Genomic DNA, 25,911 nt, shown 5'->3' with positions numbered 1-25,911 from the left:
AGGGGACTCTCTGTGCCTGAACTCCCCGTGAGCGGGTGTTTGGAGGGCACCTGGGCACTGCTGCAAACAAAACTTGCCTTTTTTTTTTTTTTTTTTACATCTGTCCCATGTGATTGGAGGCATCTCCCATCCCAGGGTGGGGTCCTGCCAGGGAAAGTGGAGGAGGATCCGAAGAGACTTTCTCTTCTTCCCTTCTTTTCAGACAGGCTGCTTTAGGATTCAGGTTTCTTTCTGTGGAATGGAAGCAAAACACGATGTGAAACATTCAGGTTTTTCTATCAGGCTGGCTTTGACGTTGCACATGCGTTTAAAACATTCTCAGTGACTCGGTAAAGTCAGGCTGCAGGAATTGAGGGGGCTGAAACGGATGATGCAGCCCCGTCAGGTCAAGTGCCGGGATGCAGGCAGTGCAACTCGGTACACAATCGCTGCAAATCCCTTCGTGTTTGGGCTTCGCGAAGGAGCGGCCAAGCTTAATATTGAATTTGGAGCTTGCTGAAGAATGTAAAAAGCACTGAGAGTGCCGAGGATCACCGCCAACGTCTGCGGTGCCAGAGCCACAAGCAAACACAAGCACCCCACGGTGACTCCGGGTGCTTTGTGGTGCTCAGCAGTCCCTTGGGGCCGCTCCGTGTCACCGGGTGCCCCTGGGCAGCTGTCCCCAAACTCGGGCGGCACTCACCTCTGACTTGCTGCTCTAAGCTGAGGATGACAGCCACAGCCTGGTGCAAAATCAGGAGCTTCGTCTGGGGCTTGTCGCTCTTCAGGTGGAGTTGCACCATCCGGCCCAACTCCTTGAACGCCTCGTTGATGTCGCGCACGCGCAGGCGCTCCCGAGCGTTGTTGGCCATCCGCCTCTCCTTTTCTCGCTCGGCTTTCTGCTCGGGTGTCAGGTCCTCGTCGTCGTTATTGCTGGGAGACAAAAAGGAACACCTCATTTTCTAATGGTGCGGGCAACAAGCAGGGTCAAAAAGATTTTCAACAGCATTTGGCCAAAAACAGGGCAACAAATCAGTCAAACAGCTTATAAGATATAGATATTTGCTGTTCCTTTTCCTGCAAACCTGGGCAAAATTCAGTCCCCTTAAATTTTACACTGAATTAAGTTTGTTATCAACCTCTACATACTGCAAGGAAGACACTTTGGAGAATTTAGAGAGTTTTTTTAGAGATTTTTTTTCAATAATATATTTTGTCACGCTTGATACCTCAGCTTGTTAAGTCGTGACAAATGCTGAGAACCCTTTTTATATTTGAGAGACGTTTTTTATGTTTCTGTGACTTTCTTCCGTGCCAAATGTAAGACTTGAGATCTACTCAGCTCAAGTTATAGAGCACGTGGCCCCCCAGCAGACAATCTCCGGGTGACCCAGACAAGGACCGGAGAGAAGGTCAAAGCAGAAACACCAAAATATAAAGAAGCTACAGCATGACTGTCCTTTAGAAAAAAACTTTCTCTGCTATCAGCTGGTGGGGGCAGGCAGCCCACCAGTCACTGAGCAGAGCCCGGGCACCGAAAATGCCTGCGGGCAAACGGCCACGGGAGGAATTGCTGGCTGCAGAGAGCCCCACGGTGAACTTGGGCATCATTTCTGCAACAAAACGGCTTTCCAGCCAGATGAAATAATGATTTTAAATTGAAAACACATCAACTGGTGAGTCACTGCCACTATGTAATTTGAATTGGTTATGCAAATAGAGTCATAAATTTCCAGCAGCCCTAACAACACGGATTTAGATACATAACTAAATATCGGGAGTAACCTTTTAGAGCTGCAAGCATGTTAAAAGCAAAACTGTTAGCCTACAAAAGCATCAAAGCACGTATAAATATGCATAAGCAACGGTGTAATTGTTGAATTAACAGGGACTACAACCACCTTACAGCAGCATCAAGCTCCTTTCTTCTTCCCAGGTTGGAAACGGACATGAAAGCCTCACTTATGGTTACTCCAACACATTTATTTAGAAAGAATCTCAAGTGTCATACGTTTTCTCCGGTCATACGAGATGTGAATGCGACTAACAGTTTAAAAATCAATGTGTGCAGGCTTGAGAGGTCAGAATTTCGGCGCTCTCTCCGTGGCAAAATGTCTGCTCAGATGTTTCTTACCTTGTCTCAGCCTTTGCACAGACAAGCAGACACGGAAGGAGAAAAGGCAGTAAGACATGGCCAGTCACAATCATTTAAAAAATCCCCTAAATAAAACAGAATTTCAGCCTTATTTGCAATTTGGCTGGGTAGTTTGGGACTCAAGTGATGCTAAAGAGTGTCTGCACTCCTAGGCTGTACCTCAGGTGTGCTGAGATGCAGGTGAGACGAGGGAATTTAGGATAAATGGGACAGCTGTGGCCTGTCCTTTGTTAGGTGGTTCATGTTTGCTGTGCCCATGAACATTGCTCAGGTTTACCATGGACACAAGCTCCCAAATGATACAATACAGCTAGAATTTAAATAATGCTTTCAAAAAACGTATAAATAATGTGCAGAACAAGCCTTGTCCCACCAGCAGTCCCGATACACTCCTGCCTTTCCTAAGCATCTCAGCCTCGAAGGAAGAGAGAATCCTCCTGCCCTTCCCATCTTCCAGAAACGACAGGAGGGCCAGATCCTCATCTGTTGTAATAATGCCACCAAATTTTCCAGTTCAACCTAGACAGCTCCAGAGGCTTGCAGAAATTGAGGACATGGCACGACGGATTTATTTGAAAGGTAAAAGCAAAGAACACGGTTTGTTAGTTCAGATGCAGGTGTGCTCGACTTTCGGGCTCGTTTTTAACAAGACGCCAATCCGTACTGCATTCCCGTTTGCAAGCAAGGGCAGAGAGGAATAGCAGTATAATTAATGCATTTTAGCAAAATATAATTTCTTTAGAGATTGTGGAGAACTTGGTCGGGGTCCAAATTTGTGAATTGTTCAAATTTGAGGAAGTCCTGGAGTACAAGCACCAGAAGTGTGCTCAGTACTGCCAGGACAGCCGTTCTGTTCCACTTAGGCTGTGGTTTTACCTGCCAGGAAAAAACCTCATAGTTTCCTCCTGTGCTGTTCACTTCATCAAAATCCAGTAAAGGAATTAAATGAAGCGACACTATTATATACTGTTACCTAGATCTTGACCTAGTAATTGATTTGATATCCTTCTTGTCATCCTCTAGTTTCTTGTCCTCGGAAGATTTTGTGTCCTGGAGGTTTTCGTCTCCCTCGTCGTCGGATTTGATTTCGGAGCTCCCTGAAGAGACGCTCTGCCCTTGCAGTCCAGCTGGCATGCCTGGGAGAAAACACACGGAGGAGCTGTCAAACGCAGCTTACGCAAACATCGGAGAGATCTGGGGCCAAATCCTCCGTCCCTGCTGCCCACTGAAGGGTGACCCGTGTGTGCAGCCCCAAATAACTGGCACTGAGCGAAGCATGAAGGCCCTAAAACAAGTTTCAGTGATGGTTCTGAGGTCTTGTTCTGCTCCTCAGCCTTCAGGAATAGTTCACTGACGCCTAGCTGCTTTCTTCAATCACTCCCTAGGTTTTCCCTCATCTTAAAAAAAAAAATAAAGATCTTTAGTATGTCATTCCTCCCCAAATACACTAAGTACCCCTGCTGCAATGGATGAGCAAAGGCCTTGTGGTGGAAATCCAGCCTTTCACCCTAAATTCACATCTTTCTGCTGTGCAACCCGCAACCCTGAAGGTCCCCATCCAACCCCAATCACTCTGCGATGCGCGGGATCGAGGTGTGGGGTCTGATCCCCGTGTTATGGGGCTGCTGCCGGCGGTACTCACCCCTGTAGGGGTCTTGGGGTGGGTTCAGGTCCGGGGACGTGGCCGACTGCACGGGCAGCTGGGGCACCGGCACCTGGTTTGGCACGAGCGAGTGGCTGCCGCGGAGGCTCACCCCGTCCTCGCGGTGGGCGCCGACCTGGAGACAGAGGAAAAAAAGGTGGTGAGAGGTGACAGCCCGCAATGGGACCACGGGGGCTGCGACCCTACAGCCTTGGGGTCCTGCTGCTGCCCTAGGGTGCTGCTGGGAGGCTGGGTGCCTCGCCAGAGGGCGCCGTGAGCCCGCAGAGCCGAAGCCCGGCCGGGCGTACAGGCGGGCGAGCGAGCGGCTCAGGCAGGTAAAACGTCAAAGCGTCTCCCGGGGTGCCTTCGCCGAGCGCGCCGCTTGGCGCCCATCTGTCTTCTATCATGTCCGCCAACAGATCTGACAATTATCTTAATGCCCATATGCTTAATTGCGGGCTTCGCAATTCCCCCATTGCCGGCGGGAAATCCTGCAGGGATTGCGACTTGGCATCCCGCTTGGCGTTGCGGGGCCGGGCTTGGCGGGCCTGACGTTCCTCCCCGTCCCAAAGAGCCCGGAGAAGGCTCTGACAACGGGGGCCAGGCAGCCGGGACCAAACGAGCCCCATTTCATGAAGCACCGAGCCCCAAAGCCGAAGGGGCAGCGGGTCTGACTCCGGGTAATGTCCCCGTGAAGGTTTTATGAAACACTCCGGCAGTGCCATCAGCGGGGCTGCAAACCCATCCCCTCCTCCCACTTTCCTCAATCAAGGAGGCTGAGGAGAAGAGCCAACGAGCAAAACTGTCAGAAAAAGCTCGAAAAAAGCCAGGAAAGGGCAACGTTGGAGCTGCAAAGCTCCATTTGTCTGTACCCCGTGTCCAGAGCTACAGGCATGAAGATTTTCTACACGCTCCGGTCTTCCTCAGGTGTGCGCCTCCCTAACAGCGGCGTGAAAGGGGTTTTCGTGGCTGATGAAGCCAGCAGCCAGCTGTAAATCTCTCTTTCTTCTCCCTACGTGAAGCGCTCGGGCAGATAAAAAAAGATGGGGGAATGTTTCTAATCAGACTTACAAGATAATATGGTATAATTGTTAACAGCGAGTCGAGACCGCAGTAGGGAAGATAAAAGGGAATCCTGCCAAGGGGAACTTGAGAAAATCTTTTACTACTAGACGAAATGCAAATAACCGAAAGCCAAGTGTAAAAGAGCACAGACAAAAACTCTCTCTGTGTTGAGACGCTGTAATTTTAAAAACGTGACGTGCTAAGGAAGGACTGGGAGCGGCGTTACTCGGTTCGAAGGAAGGAAGGTTTGTTACGAGGGTGTGCTTGGGGGTCTGCACTTCTTCCTTAAATCTGGAAGGATTGAACACCACACAGTCAGAGTGGCATCTTTTTGAGGAGAAAAAGTGCTTTTCCCATCCGCTGTGACACAAATGTATGAGTGACACGGGCTGGGCCTGACCTAGGGCCACCAGGTCTACCCAGGGGGTCGGCCCTCACTTTGGTGTCCCCACGGGGTGCGGGGGTCTCGCCCAGGTGACCCCCAGCAGCCCCATCCCATCTAAATTCTTCTGGGATTGTAAAAAAGATGAAAAATATTTAAATCAGAGGTCGACAAAGAAACATATGACAACATTTCTGCTTGGAGAACAACCACCGGCCTTCAAACAGCGACTGGAAGCTGCGAAGCCGCTCCGACAGCCGCGAGGTCTCGCTGCCGATCCCTCCCTTTTCCTGCAAGCCTCCCTGGGCTCCAGCCACGCTCCGTGCAGACAGACAGACAGACAGACAGACGGAGCGACCCGAGAGCCTGCCAGCACCCCATCCTGCTCCTCCTGTGGACCACGGCCACCGCGGGATGCCTCGAGCTGGGTGGTCCAGCTTGGAGCGAGACAGCCTGGATATCTCGATTCCTGGGCCTGGCTGCTGGGGGACGACCTCTGATTTATCACATCAAGAAGCAGAAGCAGCAATCACGATGGAAGGCTAACAGTAGGGACGGTTTTTTAACTCAACTGTTGACTTCCGAGGCTAAATTAGGTGCTACGGGGTCACCATCGCTCTACCGCTGATGTATCGACCAAGTTTTGTTCATGTTTTTCAAAATAGGTCTGATTAAAATAAAAAAAAACTCATTTTTTTCCTCCTTTAGGTTCTCAGGAGATGTAGAAGGTAACCACGAGCATCATGTGCCCCATCTGCCCGATACGAACTATCCCTGCCCGATACTGCCTTCCCATGGAGTATTCTCCCGGATACTTTATTCCTACAATTTCGGTCACGTCGTTATCCATAAAGGATGTGGTTTTTGAGATCCATCAGCTCCAACTGCCCCATGTGAGACCTCAGGGGCCGAAAGCAGCCAGGTCCGTGAGTTTTTGGGGACAAACACTGCCTTTCCCGCTCCCCCTCCCCAGCCAGCAGCGCCGCCGGTTTGTCTGTTGTCCAAGCACCAGCCTTGCCCCGAGGTGGAGCAGAGATACGCATCGTTCCCCCCAGCCCAGGAGTGCAGACCTATAAATAATACTTATCTTGGGAGAATCAGGCTCGCTTTGAAGTCCTATTAATATTTGATTCCTTTCCATCTCCTCAAACAGCCCCGACTGCACCACTCAGCAGATCGGAGTGGAAATAAGACCCAAAGCAAAACCAACAGCGGAGCCAGAAACGCGCACGGGAGGTACACACGGGGCTGTTGATGTGCAAATCTCTGCCCTCTTTGAAATCCTGACCTCACACACGTGCATTTTGCAACTCTCCAAGTGCTGGAAGAAGGCTAGAGCTCGTCTCCTTTTACCTCCTGCTTTCCTTTTTACGCACGGTGAAGCCACTCAGCGCAAACGCCAGGTTTTTCTGGTTGCACAGGTCTGTGCGCATTTCACATTACCTGCGCTATCTCCGTCTCCATCGCGGATGGGAAGCTCTTAAAAAATGCTTGGAAATCCACTCCGGAGCACTCAGCACCTCGTGGTAGAGCTGGGTAGCAGTAGTTAGAGCGGATGAACAGCACGATAGTGGGATTTCCAGACACATATTCCACGAGGAGTATGAAAATAGGGGAATATTGTCTCTCTGGGTGATGAACCAGAGCCAACACTGCTCCTCTGTTACCTTGGCTGTGCGGTTCTGCCTCCTGAAAGCAGAGGGGCTGCAGGCTCTTGTGGGCTCACCTGTGGATGCCAGGCAAACTGGAAAGATCCTCGGGTTTTGGGAAACCTACAAAGAAGATGCGATGTGCCTGCGTGGTCACCCGACACGCCCCAAAGTGCTGCATCAAGTGAATTATTTGAGTTACCTCCCTCTATCTTTGTCGTGTGTATGAAGATGGAAACTTTGATCCCCCAGAGCACGAAAAGCCACCATTTGACCCAAAATCCAGAAAACCGGCCATACAAAATGCTTCTTTTATCGCTCGCAGGTGGGCATTTGAAGTTTGGGAAGCGTGAGGAGCTGTAAAAAACGGGGCAAGGTTTCCTATTCGGAGCCCTGCACCCCCGATCCTTAGGGTTAACCCTTGGCGTGATGAGCTTGATGAACTTTCTGAGCACGATGGCACAAAAGGAAGAGCGATCACCTGCTGGCAGATGCTCCCGAGCGAGGGGCGGCTCCTGAGCAGCTCCTGGAAGGAAGGGACGCGGCGAGCAGCGGGGCTTTGCGCTTTGCCAACTGATGACCCCGTGTTATCCAATTAGCTAAATAAAAACACGCGGCAGCAAAGTTGGAAGGTGAGGCATGTTAACATGTGTTCAATATTGTCAGAATTTATAAGGCTGACGGAAAGCAGATTTGTGCAAAGCCCTTCGAAAGCCCCAGCGCGATATTAAAAAGGGAACGGCGCGGGGGCACGCCGACACAAATGGCCTCTCACTGTACGTGTGCATTATTGGGCCAAATTATTCCCTCTTATTTAACTGCCTCGCAGCCTTTCATCTCCACGCTATACAATAATAGCTTCCATATGACCGGTGGCTCGGCTATAAATAAGATCAAAAGCCAAAAGAAAGGATTTAATAATAATAAAAAAAAAAAAAAAAAAGAGAGACATTAGGAGTGGCATTAAATCAGGAAAACAGCAAAGTTCAATTTTTTTTTCTCTCCAGAATAAAAAAAACAACTTGCAGCTCTCGGAGCTGGAGATAGAAAGGGGCTTGGAGTATGGGATTAAGAATATGAACTCTTCTTCATCGACTCGCTGAGCTCGGGCACTTTGGGAAGCCCGTCCCATAATGGGAACGAGGAGAAACCCAGGGCCGGAGAGTGGACGAGCCCCGAATCACGGGGTTTGAACAATGAGCCTAATTAGCTGCTGGGGAATGAATGAATGAAGCCCTTGTGCCCAGGGCAGCGTTCTCCAGAAGGAGGTGTCGCTTCAATATCGGCCAGAACCAACTTTACGGCCTCGAAAACCGCTTCCAAATATGATAGGGAGGCCGTAATTTGTGGGGCGGCAGGCATGGCAGCCAATTAGGCAGAAAACTTCCCTCAAAAACCCTACACTGGTGCCCGTCGTGGCAGATTTTATCCCGCTAAGGTCATTCTGCCCCTTTATTTTATTTTATATTTTATTTTATTTTCGACGGACGTGATACCTGTTAGCTAAAAACCATCGGCGAGGCAAAACAAACAACAGATGCGACGGCTACGGCGGCGCTGAGAACGGAGAAGATGAAAAGATAATCAGAAAAAAAAGAAGAAAAAAAAAAAAAAACACACCAGCAAAAGCCAGATTTCGCCTTTTAAACACCGCCAAGTTGCTTGCCTCTTTTTTGTTTATGTATGAATGACATAACCGAGTTACTTCATGAGCTGCTACTTTAATTCCTAGGGGTGGAAAATTCCGTAAGTTAATTTAATGTGGATGTAAAAAAAATATACACGAGCATGCTCCCTTCCTGTGGGCCCTCATGTGAAGCTCGCAGGCGAGCTGATGGACTTCTAAGCACTGTCTTAAAAAGAATGTGCACCAGTTTGTGTTTTATAATGATTTTAATCAATCCCTTCATGCCCTGCTACAAAAGAAACATGTGTCTGCGAAGATTCCCGTGTAAAAGTTAGCGTTTCGGCGCGGGCTGCTCCAATTTCATGTGAAATGTTCCAATAAAATCCCTCCGATCTGCATAACCCCTGAAATAACAGGAACTACCGAAAAGCCAGGAAATTCGCGGGGAAAGCCGAAAATATCTGCTGAGCTCATGCCCTTGAGAGCTGGAGACGGGCAGCTCCCGCAAAAACTCCAAGCTTTTACCTCCTTGTGCCGTAAAAACCATTCCGGGGGCAGAAATATTATGAGAAGCTCGGAAACAAAGCCAGCATCACCCAGATTTTTAACCCGACATCCACAGCGAGTCGATGGAAGCTTCTTTACGGGTGTCCAGGGTTGTTTTCTGCTCGCTTTCTACCTGCCTTTTAATTGCCACGTCTCCAGGCCCTGCTCGCGCGTGTGCTTCATTTCAAGCTCACCAGCGGTCCCCGCGGGGCGAGCCGCGGCCATAAAGCTCCGCACACGTGTGTTTGCAGAAGTGGGGCCCTTGTGGGACGGGAAACCTGAACCTGCTTCTCTCCTGCCAGAGGAGAGATCGCCCCTTTCCCCGTGCGCCCCCCCAACCCGACCCACCTCGCCGTGCGCCCCCTCTGGGGGTACCGGAGGAGCCCGTTTGCTCCTTTAGAAATGGTGTGGATAAATGTGTGCCGCTCGCCCAAGTCAAAGGAGAGCTTAGAAAGGGGCCTGCTCAAAATTAGCAAGTGCTCAAATCCTTACCAGGCTGCTAAAAAAAAAATTAGGGAGGGAAATAAAGTCAGAGCTCGATGCAGCAAAGGGCTCGTGTAGCCAACAGGATGCTGCTTGCAGCTACGCAGCTGCAAATTTGGGCTAATTCCCCCGAAAACGGAGCACCCCATCCACATATTTTCAACGGGGGAGCAGCATCTGCCCTACCCCTGCCTCTTTTTTGTCTGGGGAGAGGGTTTAGGGCACAACAGGGCCGCTGGATCCCCGGGCTCGAGTTACCCCGGGGCCGAAGGCAGCGACCGAAGGTGTACGGTGGGCAAGGAGATTTCCACCAGCACATTCTGTACAAGTTTCCGGTCCATACCTCCCACTGCTACTTTATTTACTGCAGCTGGCCAGCGTTTTATAGCCTGTTTCATGTATTAAAATTCAAATGTGGAAAACATTACCAGTATCCTCCTTGATTTTTTTTTTTGGGGGGATTTTTCTCCCCCCCCCCCCGCTTCGACTTCCTTTTCAGCGTGGAATGTATCAAATGGTCAAAGGCTAACTTCAGCCTGACTCCACTCACAAACTATTTCCTTTGTTCTTCTGGTTTTGCTTCCAAATTCAGCCCAGTTTTCCAAAAGAAATTAGCCGGCCTGCCTCCTTCGCGCAAGTTACAGTTTCAGACAGTGAGTAATGCTGTTTGGGAGCTCGGCAGACTGGTGTTTTTTCAGGGAACTTGTGCCCGGCTCGTTTTTTAGAAAGAGCACTGCCCTCGGAGCACCGTATCTGGCTTCCAACTCCCCTCATCCTGCTTGCTTTGCCCACCTATTGATCTCACAGAGGCTTTTGGAGACACAAGCAGGGGCTCGCCTCCGAAATCACAGCAGCGCGAGCCCCCCCGGATCCACGTTTCCAAGCCAGGACACGCGAATTTCTCCAAAAACCCCAAATCTGAGCGTATTTTTGCGACCGCTTCCATTTCGCGTCGCCGCCCTGTTGTTGTTGTTGTTGTTGTTTGCTTCCATCTCACTTCACCTACATCTGGTAGTTAGGCGAGGAGCACATATTTATGGAACAAACCCTCTCTGAAGTGATGCCCTGGGTGCATGTTGCATCGGTTTAACATATGCAAAGCGAACAAAGCTACAAAAATTAAACTATTTTCTCTTGATTGAGAGCAGATATGCAGCAACAGTTGTAAGTCACAGATCTGGCTTTTAATAAAGCCAGATTTCTTCATTAAAAGCAGTATTGTTTAAACACTGGAGGAAAAAATAGCTTTGTACAAACTCAAATCTTAGATTATATGGATCCCAAGTGTATTTAACATATTACCTGAGGCCAAGCTAAATTACAATCTAGAATTTCCTTTTGTGAATTCGCAGCAACTGCCACAGAGAGCAAAACAATGTCTGGTTCATGCTAATTTTATTGGGGAAGGGGAAAGGAGATGGATTTAAGCGAGCTGCTGAAAAAGCATCTTTTTACCTCTCGGAGCCTGTTGCCAGACCATTTTCAGTCAACACTTTTAACATTTTTTTTGGGGGGGATCTGCAAATGGCACAGGCTCAGTTGTGGCTTTTAATGATATTTCGCTCACAGAGTCACTTCTAGTAATGCTTAATTTCTTGAGGAGCAGAGGCTATCACAAAGACGCCCCAATAAGAAATAAATAATAATAATAATAAAAACTTATTTTAGTTTCTCAGGTTCCAGCAACTGATGTTACATTTTAATAACCTGAAACGATTTCATTCAGAGCTGAAAATCTATGGGCTGATATTTAGCTCGTGTGTGGACAAATATGAAGGGGAGAACTGTCAAGAGTATTTGGGTGAGAATATCTGGAAATCCCTCTTTTCCTCGGAGGGGGAAAACAGAAGGTGGATGGGTTATTCTGATTTCCACCCGAGACAGCAGAGCGGTCAGCAAGGTCTTGGGCTCCAGGCTGACCCCAAAATCTTGCCCCTGTGGGTGCTGGGGTGTGCTGGGGGTGCGGAGCCATCCCCTCTGCTCATCTGGGCCGCCTGAGAAACACCACGGGACGCAGGAATGGCTGTGCTGAATAAAGCAAGGCTCTCAGTAACGCTGGGGCTAATTATTTTATAATCACCTAACTGACTATCACGACAGAGCCCGGCACTGGGGGCATCACCAGCGTGCAGCAGCCTGGAGGACGCGGCAATTACCAAATAATTGGCCACCAGAAGAAGCTCCTGCCTTCCCCGAGCACTTGCCTCACGCTCCGGCATCAAAGTTTTTCTTTCTTTCTCTTTTTTTCTTTCTCCTTGTGAAAAAAAAAGGAGGAATCCTGTCTGAATCCTGTCAAATCAAACTCTAAATGTTTGCATTTTCCATATGATGTCTAATCCTATTTGGAATGCTTCTGAACATTTGGCCTTGATTACATCTTGGAGCAATGAATTTCACAGGTCATTGTGTGTTGAATAAAAAGTATTTCTTTTTGTCAGGTTCACTGAATGTCCCCTTGTTCTTTAATTATAAGGAAGGATGAATAGAAGAGCTAGATTTACCTTCTCTATGCTATCCATTATTCGACGTACCTCTATTATGTCTCCTCTTATTCATCTCCTTTCTAAACAAAATCACCACAATCTGTTCAATCTCCCTTCACACGAAAATCCTTCCGTGCTTGCAAGCACTCTCGCTGTTTGTCACCGAACTTCTCCTAATCCCCCTACACTTTTTTAAGACGGGAAAACCAAAACAGACCAACTCCAGGTAAGGCATAAAAACACGTCTATGTGTGTGTATAAATCCACACTCGAGATATCTCCTGGCATTCCATCAGGCTTGGTGTCCTTTCTCATGTTCCCGTTCAGTTCAGCAGGTCTCATTTATTTATTCGTTCATTCATTTATTTATTTTAATGATTCGTGCACACTGGAGAGAAATTTCCAGGCAACCCTCACAGAGGCACATGCTCTCCTCCCAAATTGAATAGAGCCCAAGATGTATATGGTTAATTGAAATTCTTTCTTCTAATCTGCTCGGCCTTACCCTCAGTATGTGGGATGAGACGGGGATCAAGCCTAGTCCTCCCACAACGCCACGGCAGCTAACTGGCCGTGGATCTGTCGAGTCCCTTCCTATTCCCACATATTTTCCCCCAGTCCTAATTAACCTAAATACCTCGAACCATCTGAAAATGCTGCCAGCTGACTCCTCGGCCCTTTCTCCCATTCCGCGTGGAACAAGCAACTCTATTTCGAGAACGAAATTTCGAAGTGTAACAAAGTTTGCCCTCTAATCCTGACGAGAATCACACATCCAGCTTGGCTCTGCCCAGCCTCCTACAGGACCCTTAGTTTGTCATTAACGTCCACTGAGCGACTTTAAGATGTCTGCAGACCCGAACACGGGGCGTTAGATGGTTTTCCTCAGTATACTTTAAAAAAAGAGATTGAGGAGACACGATTTTCCTTCACATGAAAGGAAATTAGCTGCCAGATATTTCCTTTTCCAAGTGCAAGGCGTTTGCCCTGGAGACATAAGGGTGTACTTAAGGCCCCGTGGAAGTGGAAATCCCAACAGCACACCGCAGAACGGGTCAGAGGCTTTTGTCAGGGTGACACACGGACCTGACACTAAGCATTATGGCAGCAGGGATGGAGCTGGGACTCCGTAACACAAACAAGAGCCAGCAGCACGAGGAAGGAGCAGGCTGCTGAGCACCGACCACTCGATGTTACACAGGGGCCACTTAATCCAGAGTGAAACCGAAGCCACACTGAGTGTGAACAGCTCAGACAGACTCGGAGCCACTTTCTCTCCCAGGATTTAAGCACAAACGTAACACAAAGCCAGGATTAGCTCCTGCTCTCTGAGCCTTCTCCAGCCCTGCCTGCCTTGTGCTAAATCTGCCCCCAGCTTCCCGAACACAAAACGCAACGCTCCCGAAATCTTAACAGCGTGAAAGGAAAGGCATTTCCAGACCGGTGTGGGGCAGTGGCTTTACATAGTGCAGGCTGGGCATGAAAAGCCGATTTATAAACCCCGAGGTTTCACACCTAAACCTGCCACTCCACGTCAGGAGGGGCAAGGCAAATGGCGGCCGTGCAGGGGGCCCGCAGCCACCTCACGCACACACATTAAGCAGCCCCCACGTCCCCTCGTTCCTCCCCCTGGCCCGTTTTCTGTCAGATCTTACCATGAGCGAGTGCCTGTTGGCGGAGAGCAGGCCGGTGCCGTAGCCTGAGCCCAGGCCCGCCATGGCGCCGTTGTGCGAGGGCCCTATCAAGCCGTGCATGTCGGCGTGGCCGCCCGGCATGGCGGTGGCGGGCCCCACGGCGTGGTTGCGCAGCACGTGGATGGCGTCGTCCAGCCTCTCCAGGCGGTCCTCGATCCGGCTTTGCTGTGGGCGTGCGAGAAAGAAAAGCGAGAGCAGCGTCAGCAGCCGCGGGGCCCCGCAGCGGTGGAGGCGGGCGCAGGGCTGGGCGCGGGGGGCAACGGGGGGCACGGTCACCCGCAGCCAGGCCTGCCTTCTCAACCCCTTTTCTCCTTTTTTTTCCCTTTTCACGCTTTTATTTATTTTATATATATATATTTATTATTTTTTTTTTACAGGAGTGGTTTTGTTTCCTCAGGGACACGTTTCAAATAGCGTCGCGGGGAAGGAGCGAGCATGGGTAACACGAGTGCAGCTTTGATTTTCATGGGCAAAACAGGTTCAATGATTCCTCATGAACATAATCATTACAGTACATATGTTGCCCTCTACGTTCTTTGAAAAGTTTTAGTGATACTTTAAAAAAAAATAAAAAATAATAATAATAATAATAATAATAAAAAAAAAAGAAGTAGGAGTAAAGGAACAAATATCCCTCTAATTTGAGTCAATCTCTAACCGGGCTTTTCCTCCCCCCATCTAGGCACAGGATCACACACGAGGAGACACTACCAGGCCACACAGTCCCTCACACTGCTCGGGTTTTTCCCCTATAGGTACGCACCCTGGATCCCTTTCCACCTCTGGTGCCAGCAGCAGAAAGCACTTGACTTGGCCGGTACACCCCATGGGCATGGTACTGGGGTTGGTGCTGGGGATGAAGGTGCACCCTGGTGGCCACCAGGTCTGTGAAACCCAACCACCTCCCTCTGCCCCACCTCTCCTCCCTGCTTCTCCGACCATCCCAAACGCCAGCTACGGCACCGGGGAGCTCCTTGAAGCAACCTGGCTGCTGCTGTCCTGAGTTACTTCCTTCCACTGTCGTCTTTCTGCTCAGCCAAAACAACTCCAAGAAATATTTCCACTCAAGGAATAGGAGAGGAGCTCAGCGGGACAGTCCCAGAGCTCTGCGGAGCTTCAACTGCGAAAATAGACACAGCTCTACGGATCTTATGGATCTATGGATCTTATGGATCTCTTAAGCAAATCTCCTAACCGACCCACTGGTCTCCAAAACACAAGGTAACAGAAAAACCTCCAGAAGACAGCCTAGAAAACATCACAATCAATCACGGGAAGGATTTCCATGCTCGGGCAGAAAAAATAACCCCTGCTAACTCCTGAACCTGGAAATCTTCCAGTAAAATCCACCGGACTGCCGCATCCCCCAGCACTAGGTGGGTTAGCACTGTGCTCTTGGGAGTTACCTGCTTTCTCTTTTCAAAGGACACTTTAAAACTTCAGCACCATTGATTTTACACCCAACGATACGTCAGGCATCTCACACCGATCACTGGAACCTTCTAGACTTGCAGTTGAGACCGACAACCAGCTGCTAGGGTTCAGACAGAGGGTATCGGGTTCTTTAAAGTTCTCCTCTGTCCTAATGCGTGACTTAATCTTTCAATTAATAAAGATAACAAATCTTATTGATATCCCTTCAATCCTATCTGTCAGATGAACATTTATCACCAGCTCGGCCCCTGACTCTTCCCCTCAAGCTCAGCCCTTCATGTTCTCCCGGTGAGACCATCGCTGCCACGCTGGCCGCTCTCACTTCCCAGCTCCGTGGGACTGACAGACGGTGACCACGCTCTGTCCTGCTTTCTATTTCTCTTCAATACATGCCACCTGCCTCTTCACCGTTCCCTCTTTTTGTATGCACTGTTCCCTTTTCGGGGTGTTTCAGTACTGCATCCCCTGCCGTGCAAGCAAGCAGGAGGTCCTGGCCAGCTGCAGCTCCAACCAGCCTGCGAGAGCTAGAGCACGGGGCACCCTGCTGCGAATTGAGGGGTGGCAAAATCAAGTCCGAGGGCATAGCAGTTGCTAACGAAATGAAAACCTGTGTGAGAAGAATGGATGAGAAATGGAAAGAACAGCAAGTAAAATACTGAGGCAGAGGAGGTCACTAATCAAAACATACCAAAGAGTGTAAGGGACCTTCATAATTGGGAGATGATGACGCTTGACCTCCATTTCTAGACCAAACAGCTGTGCCTGCTAATAGTAAAATTGGAATTACCATTAGAACTATGCAAACAAAAATGTCTTTCAAACTTTTTGGACAGTTTTGTAGACATGTAAATGCCGTATTTCCAGATAGACTATAGAGCAGACATATGGAGACCTTCCAAAATACACACGGGTGAAAAAAAAAAAAAAAAAAAGGTATTTTGTAGCAAAGCACGTAGATGCAGGCCACAAAGTTCCCCCAGGCTGCTTCTCCACATAGAGGGCTGCATTGATTCCGCAGCTGTACCGACGAGCGGCTGCAGGAGAAGGAAACGTCTCGCTGGGGAAAGGAGAAGCAGCACTTCCATGCGGTGCTGCGGGCAGCTGGGCCTCTGCGCGAGCCCCGGCACATACTAGCCCATTATCCTAACCTCACTTCGAGCCGGAGTCCGTGCCACTGATTACGTCATCCCATCATCAAATTTGCAAAATCTTTAAAAAAAAAGAAAATGAGTAAAAGCACCGCACACAACATGCTATTATATTCTGATAAGGTCGCCGCTCTCCTCGGCCAGATTATTTGGTTTGGCAGGTTCAGAATGCCAAAGGTCTAACCAAAAAATAAAAAATAAAAAAAAAATCTGGTTTGCATCCACTGCTCTACATCTGTTCCTGCTGCAGGAATAAAAGGTCTCCTCGTCTCCAGCAATGCTTTCTAAAGAAAAAAAATGCCCTTGCAAAAGAAGCAAAGCAGACACGGGGAAAAGAAGTTTTTTTTTCAAGTATTTTTTTTCCAACAGCGTTTATATATAGCACAACGCTTAGACCATTTATAAAGTTCTTTCTTTTCAATGAGTCATCTTCTGAACGATCTTATAAAATGGGCTTAAGAGTTTGAGATGGAAATATTAGGATTTTAATCTTAATGTCTACGTTGAGTGGCACTTGCTTGGACTAAGATAGGCCAGGGTGGAACTCATGGCACGTTTTGTTAAGGCTCTGACAGCACGATTTTTTTTTTTTCTCATAAAAGTAAAAATTATGTCAGTTCTAATTAAAACTTAAATCTTCCCTTTTTTCTGGTCCCCATGGAGCTTTTATTTGAGATTTTGCTACCGCACTGAATGGAGCAATGAGCAGCAATCTTTACTTTCAAAATCATTTTTAACTAGCCCTTGATATCCTTGAGGGAAAGTGTCTCGCATGCTAAACACTTTCAGTTCTTATTTAAATGCATTTGTACTCCTTATTTCTCTTTATTTTGACACTTGGTTCTTTCTATTTAGTCACTAAAACTTGCAGGAAGCAAGGCAGCCCAAATTAGCACAATATTTTTCCTTTTGGTTCGGACCCTTTCATGGGGAACAATGGCAATGCCTCGCTAGGAGAAACGCAGCTCAGAGTGCCGGGGTGTCGCTTAACACCTCGGGGGTGATTTCAGGCCAAAAAAAAAAGGGCAGAAAAGGGTTTCCTGAAGCCCCAAGGCTGTGACAGGTCAGGCAGTCCTGCCAGGGGTGGTTTTGAGGGAGGTAGGGGCTTTTGCTGACTGAATTGTACCCCGATGTTAACGCTCCTTCAGAGCAGGTGAGTGGGATGGAGGTGGACTTGGTGTCTTCCTACCCCTCCTCATGGACCCCCGCCTCCAGAGGCCGGGCCACCACCTAGCTCCCTTTTCCTTCCTTTAGACACTGCCGTCTAACACGAGCTTCCCTGCCGTCCCTCCTTCCCCAGAGGTGCCATCACTGCAGGGACAGGTTAGGCCCAGGCCTCTGAGGCGGCGCCGCCATTTTAAGGCAGCACGGGAGGTGCCTGCTGTGGTGCTCGTGCCCCATGGAGAAGGAGCACAACTCTCACCAGCACTACCCCACACAACCTCAGCTGCCTTTTAGGATGGCCTGAACACGAGGCAGGGCCCATACGGAAAGGGGACTGGAGGCTGCTGGTGATAAAGACCTCGTCACAAAGGGTGGAAAGACAAAAGGTCTTCTCCAAGGCATTAGCGTGGGTGCATGGGAGGAGAAGCCTACTGCTCTAGCCGAAAAGTCTCAGGGTTTATGAAATCTGAATTATATTCAGATAAATATTTAAAACTCCCGATGCTCATGAGAACTACCCTGGGCCTCTGGATCTTTTCAAGCTTCGGCTTTCATTAATATGAGTGGGTTTAGTTGAAATATGTCAGCTTTATAAACAGCGTATAAAATAAATCAATGGGATTCGTGGGGGCTCGGTTTGTCCAGAGACACGTTTTATGGATCAAACTCCAGCCAGCATTTGCTTTAGCCCCAGGAGGGGATGGGGGAATGTCCAAGGAGATGCTCTTGGCCCCGGGGCGAGGCTGCCACGGGGGCACGGCCATGGCACGGGACAGGCTCCGTGCACAAGGCACCGGCCACAAGACCCCGAGGGCACTGCTGGAAATTCAATAAGGATGCATAAAAATCCTGCTTTACTGCACTACGAGCTGCCACGACCTTCTCTCTGCGCTGGCACTGCAGCATTTGGGAAAACTCTGCTCGTCTCTGGGGGACCACCGGCCACCTGCGTGTGCTGCACGTGGGTAAAGCAGTGGCCCGGTGCTGCTGGCTGGATGCACGTCGCACACCCAGTACCGTAGGAGCTCATTTAGGCATCTCCTACCAAAAATACGTTGAAACGTTCAGTAAAATAGAATTGTAACAACAATACCTGAGAGAGAAGGGGGAGAACCAACAGGAGTTGAAGGATTTGATGAAAAGCTGTTGTTGGTGTGATCTGGAGAATAGATCTTTAAAAGATGATACAGAATTAATCTAAAGCCATCACAAACTGATGCAGAAAGAAATATGGAATTCTTATGCATTCAGTTCATTTAAATGAAAGCAGGACAGGTTAAAAAGCCTCTTATTCAAATATTAATATTTCTATAAAGACAAAACTGTATTAGATGCAGGAAGCTAGACAACAGACCCCTTTTGCTGGCAACAGACACTAGCCAATTAAGCGATGGTTTCTGATTGTCACACAGATCTGCCACGGTCGATGTACACATTTTCATTGTATAGACTACTTTACGAATCGACTGTCATTGACAGGCCTTCGAGCAAGCCTGAAAATTGCTTTTTTGTTCGGCTGAAATCCCTTAACGGCCAAAATAAAGCAAAGGGCACGGAGCACGTCGCCCTGGCACAGCGGGGAATCTGCAGCAGCAAACTCCAGCTACTCGGCCGCTGCTCCAGCGAGAAAGCCCCTGCCTGCCCCGTGCCCGGCGAGGGTGCCACCGCCCCGCGGTGTCCCTGGGGCCACGCACCGCTCGCCATCCGTGCCATTGGTCAGGGCACCACTTCAAAGTGGATTCTGTACTGTATCAAGTTAGTTCAGGCAATCTTGGAGTCTGACTTTTCGTCTTTTCAATGAGGCATCGAAGAATATGCGAGAAAAAAAAATGAACTCTCATGAGAACTCAATGGAACCCACTCTGCCCAGAAAATAACTATCGTGGTCCTTATTAACAGTCAGTCCGTGCCAACAATTACCAAACACCGAGGCACGGCAGCGTTTCCTTCTGCTCGAGCTGGAAAGCTGCCGTGCCCCGGTTACCCCGGTAAGAGCTGGTAACTCCTGACTTTAACAGCAACCACGGCAACTCAATAGGTGGAAACTGCCGTGAAAAAGAGAAAAGCTGAAGGCAAAGGAAATTTAGAGCGAATCCTGTTTGCAGATCGCTCGGTAGCACAGAAGTAATCCTGCTGCCGATTTCTGTTCAGACCTCCCTTGCCCGAGTAAATGACGTGTGAGAAAGACTGAAAGACACAGCTCATTGTCACCCAGTGAATGGGAACAGGCCAAGGTTTCCACTCTTTCCATTTCTAGTCTAGCATAAAATTCATTCTAGGACTTTGTAAACACTGTTTTGCACTGATAATATCTCAGCTGGCAGTGACTCCCAGTGGGTGACCTCTGAGACCAGGTCTCTCCTCTTTTGCTGCTCATCTTCTCAAACTCCAGGCGTCCAATTCTGATTAAAGCTCACACTTTGACAATGGTAAACGTGTATTCCAAAGTAAATATTTCCTTACAGAGGCAAGTGCTTTCCCCAGCGCATCACCAGTCTGCGAGCTGCCTGCCGCCCCACTTCCTCTGTTTGCTGAAAAACAAAAGACTCAATGTAAAAACAGACAGAAAGACATCATCCGTTTCTATTCCTGGTCCACTTACTCATAATTTAATTGCATTTTAATGCTAATTACATCAAATTAATCTTTAATTGCCATTAATTTGTTTGCTAAGGTAGATATCAAACACATTCACGCGGCATTTTTTCAGATAAAACATAAACTCGGGATGTTGCTTTTATAAAAAACGCATCGAGTATTTGACAGTGCTGGGCCATATGGCTTTATTTCCCTAAATAAAAGGTTGATCTTCGAAGATGCTCGAAGGCATGGACACTGTGCAAGTTCCTAACGCTAAAGACCGGGCTCGGGCGTGCTCAGCCTCGGTGCCTGCGCTCTGGGCTCTTCGACTTTTGCTCCAGCAAAGGTTTTCTCTCCCAAAACTTAGCCATCAGAGCAATGTTCCACATCGAAACCATCAGGAGCAAAGGCGGCAGAGATAAACTCCCCAGAGCCGGGGATGCCAGAATTCAGTCTGCCAGTGGAGCCTAATTTCTCTCTTCTGCGTCTGTACCGCGAGCCAGGCATTAATTACACGATCGCTTACTGCTCCTCCACGCAGCCCCAGCCTCGCTCGGCGCACGGGAAGGACAAAGTGCTGGTAATAAGCAGCTACCCGGGGTTTTGTTTGCTCCCCATTCACTCGGTGACCCTAGTCCTTTGTACACGTTTCAAAGCATGTTTTAAAGGCATTATTAATTTCCACAGACTCCTCCAAAGCGCTCCTTCTGACTGTACTTAAAACGCCGCGCGAACCTTTAATTAAATGATTTTTTTTTTTTTTTTTACCATCTCTCGAGTGATAGGATTGCACCTTTCAGAGAAGCAATTGAGGGGAAGAAAAATCGTGGCGTAACCGTCCACCAATTCCTCACCCTCGAGGGGTAGGACTGAAACGTCTCCGTTCACGGGGGAAATTGCAGGCAAGAAAAATGAGGACGGAAAGTTCCAGCGGCTTCAGCATCTCTGTGGCCATTTATAAAGGAAAAGCACTGCTCTGAGTGACTGCTGGGCGTGATCAATACTCCTGCTTCGGGCCCCGCAGACCGGGAGTCAGGCGAAGAGAAAATGAGAAGCAAGCAGCCAGTCACCACCCGTGGAAAGGCCGGGCTGGTATCTGGCATCCCAATTAATGCCACCCTTCAAGCTTCGGGTTTTGTAACTCCTGAGTGACCGATTCCGCAACTTTTTTACTAAAGGGATGCACTTGTGTGTGTATATCTGCCTGGGGATGCTGCAACTCCACGGGGGTTGGGAAATCTGCAGGGAAATCTGGCTTTTGGGGACCTTTGCACCCTGGGCTAGGTGTTACAGATCCTCCACCCTGCCCAAATGTAATACCTACACGTTTAATTTGACTGCATAAAACCCTGTTTCAGCACTTCTCCTACAACAAAATCATCTAAAGAAGCCCCAAGGATGATGTGTCCCTACCTCTTTCACCTCTTTTCCATAAACTTACACATTAAATTCTTATTTAAACTTTTATTTTCACTATTGTACACTTGGAAATATGCTTATATGGCAGTGATAGCCCATTTGTAATTTCATCTCAGTTTGAAATCAGCTCTCACGATATCTAAAGTTTTAGGATTTACTCCGCCGAGCTGCCAGGGCAAGTATGAAGTTATTACAGCCCCAAATGCGAAAGCGCACCAGCAAGAATACATGGCCTCGGTTAGAGATCCAACTCATCAAGCTAATTTAATGTTGTAAATCACAACCTACAGGTTTTGCAACCAGGCAGATGTCCAGAAATCCAGTTACTTCGCTCTAAAGTGAACTGTGAATCGAAATGTAAATCATGCCTTGTTTTTTCCTTTTTCTAAGCGACCCTAACTGCATTATTCTAAAATTAAGTCCTCCATTTGTCTGTCTGAAGGCTGCTTGCTCCTAATGAGATGAGCTGTACCGCTCCTGCGGGAGAAGGGAAGCGCAGGGACTGCAGCTAAGAGGCCACCTCGCCTCTTAGCCGCTGTCAAAAACAAAGGAATTCCTTGGATTTACCAAATATTTGGCTTTTCCTCAAAGACTTCACGGATGCTTTGATGGAGAAAACGGGCAAAGGAAGGGAGCCGAGGAAGCTTCTGTGGGGAAGACCAAGCTGGACATAACCAGAGATCTTGTAGAAGTCTTCATCTCCCCAAAATACCCAGGATTGTTTCAATATAGCTAACCTTTAGGGGTATAAAATAGGTGTAATATAGCTAACCTAACTTGTAGGGGTTTATTTTTTACCGCTTTACGCAGAAATTACGGTTTTTAGTTATTCTGGTACTAAAAGAGACATGACTGAAACCTGTAGGTGATTAAGAAAACTCCGCATTTGAAGGAATAACAGAAAAAATAATAATAATTAAGAAGAGCAAGCACTGTCCACTGCAAGAACCCAACTGTTTCAGAGGCTACAGCAGCAAAAATCATCCCGGGACGTGGGATTAAGCAGAGAAAATGGATGTCGGGTGTATGAGAGAAGTGACACCCAGCGCTGCTTCATGCAGCGGATGGCTAAGGGATAAAACCGAGGGTTTCTATTAATATCTCCCAGTTGTTGGCCCGTCCTTTTAGCTTCACGGAAACGCTATTTAAATGCAGCCGCCGACGCCGTGGGGGCCGAGCTGACAGCTTCGGCTTGCACAACGTGGGGCACGTCGAAATAACTGGGATGCTTCCCTCAGCTCCACACTGCTGGTGCCCCGAGCCGCACACTGAAGGGAAGAAAATTCCTAGGAAAAAGCCAGGGAATGTATTTGGATGGGGCCAAAAATACCTTAAAAGAACTTTTTTCGTGGCTTGGAAGCTAATAGTGAAGCACTTTCTCAAGCTCGTCAGATGATGATGCAATAGCAGGATGTGAGAGGGAAAAAAAAAAGGTCCCAGAAGAAACGCTGAACTGATTATTTTCATCAGCTTCGTCCACGGGATGGATGGTGTTTTAAAAGGGATTAGTCAGAAAAATTGGCTCCGACCGAGGTGTCAATGTAAAGGCTTTAAAATGAATCAAGAAAAAGAAAAATACAGAAGAATGAAATGACATTTCTAAGAGCTCTCAAGCAACTCAAAGACAGATTTCCCTAACTTTTACTGCAGATTCAAACTTGGACTGACCTAGCGCTGGAGCGAAGAAGGTGCAGAACATCACAGCAAGACTGAAAGCAAAGTTCGGTGAGTTCAAAGAGCCCCCAGACATCAAATCTGACTTCCCCATGAGAAAAAACACCAAAGAACAATAAATGAATGGATAAATACGCAACATTGCAAAGCCAAGAGTTTTCGGGGGAGAAGCCACGGCGAAGGTAGCTCGGGAACGGGACTGCACGGCAGGACTTGAGCTGTCAGCGTTCCTTGGGAGCTATTCCCCCACTCACCGAGCTCTTCGTGTACCAAAGGCAGCGTGAAAGGACTGCAGCCTTCCCGGAGAGAATTTCACCTGATTTTTTATAGGATCAACTCCAGCACAAACTCAGGCTGTTCTGCTGGAATGGAGCTTTCTGAGAGGGCTGGAAATGATGCGTCTATGTAAAGAGGAGCGGAAAAACTTGCAGCATCTCGGCGTTCACAGCTGATGATCTTCCCAAATCATGGGGAACTGACATTGCTGGGGCGAAGTCACATCCTTCTTAGGCTGCGCGACCGCTCGCCACCCTCGTGTAACTGGAAGCTTGGCGTTCTTGTAAAATAGACAGCGCGGTCTGATGTGACTGCTCGAGTAATAAAATTACTGTGAAACCAGTGCCTCAAGGGGAAATGCACATAATGTTTCTCCTGGAAAAGCTGCATGTCACAGTGCATAATGTCATGCAAACAACATGTCATTAGGACTGAAAGCAGCGCGCAGGATTAATGCGGGCATCAGATGGCTACGACGGAGCGCCTTCAGCATACGCTCGGCGAGCCCCGCTCGGTAACTGGTTGCCGAAACGTTGCACTGCTTCAGACCTTTGAAAACGAGAGCCAACGCTTTGCATAACATTACCCACTGCTTCCCGTCGATGCCATCGCGCAGCCTCGTGGAAGAACCTGGCTCCCAGGGCACCCAGGGGAAGGGCAGCGTGCACGCAGCCTTCGGGGCACGTTCACCTTGCTCTTCTGGCTTTGCTTTTCAGGAGAGGGATCCAGATGAAAGTCTGGAGGGATTTTTTCACATGGGGAATTCAGGCACACGGGCAGGAGACGGGATTCTCATTCCTGCCCGCGAAATCTTTTTCTGTTATCTGCAAGGCGCCCGCATCGCGGCTGTGAGATGGCAGAATTAAGTTTGCCTCTATTAGGCCTCTTTTGAGGGCAAAAATGAGAGTGATTTCTGCCTGTCGTGCCCACAGAAGCAGCAACTAGGTTGTAAAGGAAGAACTCTCAATGGAATGGCAAGATTGAGCGCGGAAACACTACCCTGAAACAGGATCCCTTTTTCTCAGACAGTGACAAATTAAGAAGAGACCGTATTTAGTTTTTGCTTTGTTCAGAGACCTTGAAAAATATGATGCCCATGTGTTAATGGTTGAACCCACCCTCCATTCTTGCTGCATTAGTCCTGCTCCCCGTCATTCAATACGGAATCATGTGTGTAATCCGAAACATGTGTCCAGCGATGTGTTCCCTATTTACCAATTATTTCATTAGCTTTATTTGTTCTTTGAGATACAGGCAAAGCACTATTTTTTTTTTAATTTTTTTTTTTTAGTTCCTGTATTGAAGCCTGACCCGGTGTCTGCCAACTCTTTAGGAAAGCACACAAACGCACGCTCTTTGATTTGCAGAGCGATGGCAGCGGGGGCTGTCCTCGCTGCAGGGACACGCTGCCACCTCCCCGTCCCCCACGCCGCGAGGAAATGGGGAAAACACCCAAGGGGACGACCACAAGGTGCATCACCAGGTGCTCCCGAGCTGCTGCAGGCAAGGAGACCACTAAGGACAGCAAAACCAGGCTTCAAAACCAGCCAGAGCAGGCAGCGGGGGCACCAGACCATCTTCCACACCATTTTTGAAGCGAACCCTTGGCTGCAATCCTCATTTCACAAAAAAAAAGCGTTCAGATCTATGCGCAAAGGAGGGCGAGGTCATTTAGGATGTGTTTATTTCCATGAACATCCTGCTACGTCCCTGAGCCTCCTGAACTCGTTATCTTTGATTTGGGCTCTCTGGCACCAGCACAGTGCCCTGGAGCAGAAAAAAGAGGCAGGAGGGAGCGGGGAAGCCCCGGGCAGCAGGCGCAGCGCCCGCCCGCACTCACCCATGATGCTGTCGGTCCCGTTGGCCGGCGGCGTGCACGACGAGGCGCTGTAATGATTCGTGCCGCTGCGGTGGAAGGTGGACATCGGAGGAAGACTGGAGTTGATGTCTGCTGAGGAGTGGGATGGGTAGCTCTGTGCCGAAGAGGAGGCAAAAAAAAAGGAAATATTTTCAATATTTTCAATATTTTCAATATTTTAAGGATTGAGAACACAAAGGGCAGCAGGCTGCTCGTGTTGCTCCAATTCCAGGTGCTGCTGTGCTTCACCCAACCAAGAAAAGCCACGAGGCTACAGGGGGAGGGTGTTTTTCTACCTCAACTTGACAGCTTTTGGAGAAGAGGCAGCACATCCCAACCTGCCATGCATAAATATCCACAGAGGAGGGGATGTATGTAACTGCTGGTGAAACTCCGTTTCCTTTGGTTTCTCAGGGGAAGACATCCAACCCCTATCACTAAATATTTCAGGAGAAACATGGGATCTGGATATAGCCTAGCCAGGACCTGTTCCCTCTACTCACAGCATCTTGAAAATCACTGATGTGTCTGAGAAAATAAGAATAATAACAGCTTTTCTATCTTCTTGCAGTTTCCCTACAGGTCACTGAAAAGTTAAGGACATTTGCAGGGAATTGAACTGAAACCATCCCAAATTTCCTCCCCGGGCTTTT

At 48.5% G+C, this 25,911-nt stretch overlaps 1 protein-coding gene across 25 annotated transcripts in view; it reads right to left on the bottom strand.

The window, feature by feature from the left end:
- TCF4 (transcription factor 4) overlaps positions 1 to 25,911 on the bottom strand; it is a 173,959-nt gene that overhangs the window by 4,920 nt on the left and 143,128 nt on the right. For 15 of the 25 annotated variants that reach the window (XM_038171399.2, XM_038171398.2, XM_038171403.2 and 12 more), the window contains 9 exons: positions 25,241 to 25,373; positions 19,915 to 19,982; positions 18,545 to 18,623; positions 15,828 to 15,904; positions 13,667 to 13,870; positions 3,777 to 3,912; positions 3,108 to 3,270; positions 683 to 912; positions 78 to 231 (listed from right to left, as the gene is read on the bottom strand). In XM_038171399.2, coding sequence (XP_038027327.1) covers positions 95 to 231; positions 683 to 912; positions 3,108 to 3,270; positions 3,777 to 3,912; positions 13,667 to 13,870; positions 15,828 to 15,904; positions 18,545 to 18,623; positions 19,915 to 19,982; positions 25,241 to 25,373 — 1,227 coding nt within the window. In that variant the 3' untranslated portion in view covers positions 78 to 94. The remainder of the gene's footprint in view (positions 1 to 77; positions 232 to 682; positions 913 to 3,107; positions 3,271 to 3,776; positions 3,913 to 13,666; positions 13,871 to 15,827; positions 15,905 to 18,544; positions 18,624 to 19,914; positions 19,983 to 25,240; positions 25,374 to 25,911) is intronic. The other 10 variants (XM_038171395.2, XM_038171407.2, XM_038171411.2 and 7 more) reach the window with 6 other exon arrangements.

The sequence above is a fragment of the Anas platyrhynchos genome, chromosome Z (genome assembly GCF_047663525.1).
Source record: "Anas platyrhynchos isolate ZD024472 breed Pekin duck chromosome Z, IASCAAS_PekinDuck_T2T, whole genome shotgun sequence".
NCBI lineage: Eukaryota > Metazoa > Chordata > Aves > Anseriformes > Anatidae > Anas > Anas platyrhynchos.
Note: the sequence above shows the minus strand (reverse complement) of the source record. Positions and strands in the feature narration are given on the sequence as shown.